The following is a 4,095-nucleotide window of genomic DNA, read 5'->3' on the forward strand; positions in this document are numbered from 1 at the left end:
CAAAATTCAAATTCGGCAAACTGGGTTCGGCCAACTGGGATTTGATGTTTTCAGTGAACTGGATTCGGCAAACTGGGTTTTCGGCAAAGTGGGTTAAATTCAGCAAACCAGGTCTCGACCAACTAGGAGGATACCACGAGGTCATCATCATACATTCACCTTCCGAAACACAGGACCAGTATATTCCAGCAAAGCATTTGATACTCTGGTGCTAGACACTGGAACGATCTGCCCGACTAGTTTCAAAATACGAAAAATGCAATCATATTTAAGAAATCTGTTAAAAATTTTTTACTTTCAAGAAATACTTGAAGCTATGATTTCATTTCGTGATCAATAAGATAGGTAGCTTTTCTTTTCCTTTTTTTTTTTTTTGGTATGTAACTTCCTTTTGTTTCATTTAGATTGTTATTTGTCAAATGGCATCCCTGCCACAAGCATGCTGCTTTTTTGGTGATGTCTCCATTTGATGAGGTAGAGCAATCACCATTCCTATCCACATCAAATTGATTTTAATCTTCAATAATGAAATATTGCATATTAGTGAGGAAAACGACGAGATATTGACGAGAGGCCTAGCAGCTGTCTCTTATACACATCTAGATGTGTATAAGAGACAGNNNTGCCTGTTGGACAGGCCTGGACCCCCCTATCATCAGACCAAAAATTTTAAAAAATGATAATTTTCCTATCCAAATAATACTATTCTGATTGCCAATCCCAATCTGGAAAGCACATTTAGGACCAAATTAAGCCATAAAAACACTTCCCGAGCCGTCAGCCGCGGCCTTGTCACCTTGGTTCAGACTCATCCATCGAGCATGATGGACGCCTTGTTGGCAAACTTCTGGCGCCACAACTGCATGCAAGTATATCATTTTCAGTTATGATCGTGTCAAGCATACCCCTTAAATTGATCAGTATATTGTATTGTACTTAAAATATTGTAGGCTTACTAAGAAATATATAATGCACCCCTTCTATAACATGTTCAACTGCACAGTTTGTCCTTTTGACTTTAGTTAACTAAAAGCTTCACTTTTGTCTTTTATTCGCAAAACACCATTATAATAAGCAACAATTAGGAACAACTGTTAGGAACAGCCTATAATACTAGGTTGGCAAAATACAGAACTAAAAATCTATGTAAACAATTACACAACCAAACTCCTACAAGTGTGTCTACACAACGAAATGCCACATTACACCTGTAACAGTGGCAGAACCAGAAGTTTGCCAACAGAGGCACTTCTTGGGCCATACTAAGCCATAACTCCTCTCTGCCCCACCCACTCCTCTCTGCCCCACTCCAAACAGGAATTTTATTCCAGAACCCTAACCATGGTTATAGTTGGCATTTTGGTTCAGACCCCCTCTGTCTGGATTGTTGGACCACTGTTGGTACCACTACTACTGGCCCATGTCAACATTAATTATTCTGGAAAAAAAATTCAACCAAAACATAAAATATTTTAAACAACAAAAATATTGTAAACATAATGCATTATTAATTCATCAATCCTCCCATTTATTTCTTCTTGAATCACTATTTCACTATCAACAATTTTTTTTTCTGAATTTATAATATGGTTAAACATTGCAAGCTATCAATTATTATCTGGAATGATGATCATTTCTTTTTATAAATGCAAACAAAAAAGCAACTGTAGCTAACAACTATTAATACAATGATTATAATACTGTAATAATAATAAAATAATTAACAATAATACTTAGCATAATATAATAACGATAACACAACATTACGATACATAGGTACATATTCTTCCAAAGATAATCCAATAGAGTAAACTAAAATTGGAAGCTACCTTTCAAAACAATAAACCATACCAATATTAATACATATTTTTAAAATACTGGAATATGATTAAAATACTTTATGGCAGATCATTAATATCAACTCACAGCAAAAGTATCCTACCGTATGCCAACGATAGAAAGCTAACAATAATAAATGTATTTTCAAAATAAAAAATCTCAGCTCTTAAAAAGAATATAAATTGTGTGTAAATGCCCAAGTATGGACGACGATCACAACGTGTTATGGTAAAAAATGGAAGAGCAGAAATTATTGAGTTTTCAATCATTTTGATCTTAACTCATTGTTTGATAAATAACAGATTAGAGTAGTGACCTGTTTCTTCATAATTATAAAAATTAAACAGGGTAATTTGGGGCCTTCTCGCCTCCAGCAGGGGGAGGATAAGCACCACCAGGGGGAGCGTAATATGCTTGTTGCTGAATAAGAGTTTGGCCCTGTACTGGCTCTGAAAGAGAAAATGAGTTATGTTACTTCAGTATTTACAAAAAAAGATTGTAATCTTTGGTATCAAAAGGAAGCGGTTTGGCACAGCGTGAACCATTTGGTTTTCCCAACCTTGAGGTTGGGGTTTCAATCCATCACTGTGCACTTCACTTGTGTCCTTGAGCAAGGCACTTTGTCTGAGTTACTTCTCTCCACCCAGTATAAATGGGTACCTGGTGTTGTTGCCTGCTACTGCACCAATATGGTAGCAACACATAAGAATGTAGACCAAATGACCAGGGAAAACAAAGCGTTTAGTAACCTAAAAGAAGGCGCTATATATTTTAAGTACTAAATAACAAATAAAGAAATAAAAAATTTAAAATGGTTGTGTTGCCTAGCACCTTGATGTTTGGAAATAAAGGTCAGTTTGTTAGCAGTTTGTTTTTGCTTTGTGGGGATTTTTTGTCAGGGTTAGATTCTCTTTTTTTTAGCCTACTTTCTGATTTAAAAAAAGACTTACGCGTTGTTACATATGTTCTTGTCACCGGGCGAGATCTAGCACAACACAGACAACCGCAGACACAACATGCTATGATGCCACCAATGGTACCAACAACAATGATGATGATGACTACAATGACGATAATGATCGCAGTGCTGATTGAACTAAAAAAAAATAGTAAATACATAAAGAAAATTAATTTTAAAAATAATATGCAATTATACTCAAGTTCTGGGGGACAATAGTGGGAAACAAGTCTAAAGAGCCATTATTCCGTGGGGAAAAAAAAGCCTGAAGGAAAAAATGCCTTTTAAGTTAAGACATGCTCACATTGAATAAATTTGGACTGGGAAGAAGGGTAACTTTTTGAAATCATACTCTTGTTCGCATTTGGAGTTACTTTAGGTTTCCAAGGTTTTATCAGTGACAATTCTTCCCAACTGCTTTTATGCAATATCATCAACTTTCCACATCTTATTATAAAATTTGTTATTGTAATACATCAATAATCAGCAACTTAAAAACCAATCTTAATTAATCTTAGTTAAATTGCTTCTTCTCATACTTTTGAATTTTACATATACCTTTGTTCATACACTACCATGCTGTAAGTGGTGCATTGCTATTATTTTGGTTTATCTATGTTTGGGGGTGGGCTTATAATTCATAATTCATAATTTTATATTCCTCACACGAGATGTTAGCCCTGGGGAATCCCCTTTTCATTCAAAAAGTCAGCACTGCATGGGTGTAATGGAATTGGGTGTAATGTAGGGGTTGGGTTTATACTGTATATCTAAGGTGGGCTTATACCTGAAGAACTATGGTATACAATAAAATTAAGATTACTCTATTGTCACTCTTTAAATTTTGTAAAAGTATAACACTATTTAACCAGTGCCCCTATAGAGTACTTACTCAGCTACTTCATTATACAGGTCATAATCATCTGAATCACAACAGTAGTAGAAGCCAGGTGACCCGCAACAATAAGTTTCTGAAAAACTTAAACTATCTGGACATGTCTTCTCAATGTTGCCATAATCATCCTTACAGAAGTCAGCATTCCCTGTAAACGACATACAAGATTTAATATAGGGTACAAAACCTATTTGAAAGTACTGTAAAAGGGTTTTTTTCTTTTTTTTAAATACGAAGTGAAACACCCATTTTTAAGATGGTAACAACAATCAGTATAGCAATCAGTGTTGTGGCTACGCCGGTAGGTGCCGGCCGGGTATGACTGTCACTAGCATTTGGTAACCAGGACTGATCCGACCGGCACAAAAGTGGGTGTAAACTTTAATTAAAATATCAGTTAAAT

The 4,095-nt window shown here is 35.4% G+C and overlaps 1 protein-coding gene across 1 annotated transcript; it reads right to left on the minus strand.

The window, feature by feature from the left end:
* Window positions 1-1,034: 1,034 nt before the first annotated feature.
* On the minus strand, window positions 1,035-3,868 carry LOC117123257 (protein shisa-5-like). The gene is made up of 3 exons (XM_033269114.1): window positions 3,690-3,868; window positions 2,790-2,935; window positions 1,035-2,288 (listed from the first exon to the last, which is right to left on the minus strand). The coding sequence occupies exons 1-3, from the start codon at window positions 3,851-3,853 to the stop codon at window positions 2,179-2,181; spliced, it is 420 nt and encodes a 139-aa protein (XP_033125005.1). The 5' UTR covers window positions 3,854-3,868; the 3' UTR covers window positions 1,035-2,178.
* Between the last annotated feature and the right edge of the window lie 227 nt (window positions 3,869-4,095).

This window comes from Anneissia japonica, unplaced genomic scaffold (assembly GCF_011630105.1).
Source record: "Anneissia japonica isolate Jap-2015-1 unplaced genomic scaffold, ASM1163010v1 scaffold17857_len154030_cov113, whole genome shotgun sequence".
Taxonomy (NCBI): domain Eukaryota; kingdom Metazoa; phylum Echinodermata; class Crinoidea; order Comatulida; family Comatulidae; genus Anneissia; species Anneissia japonica.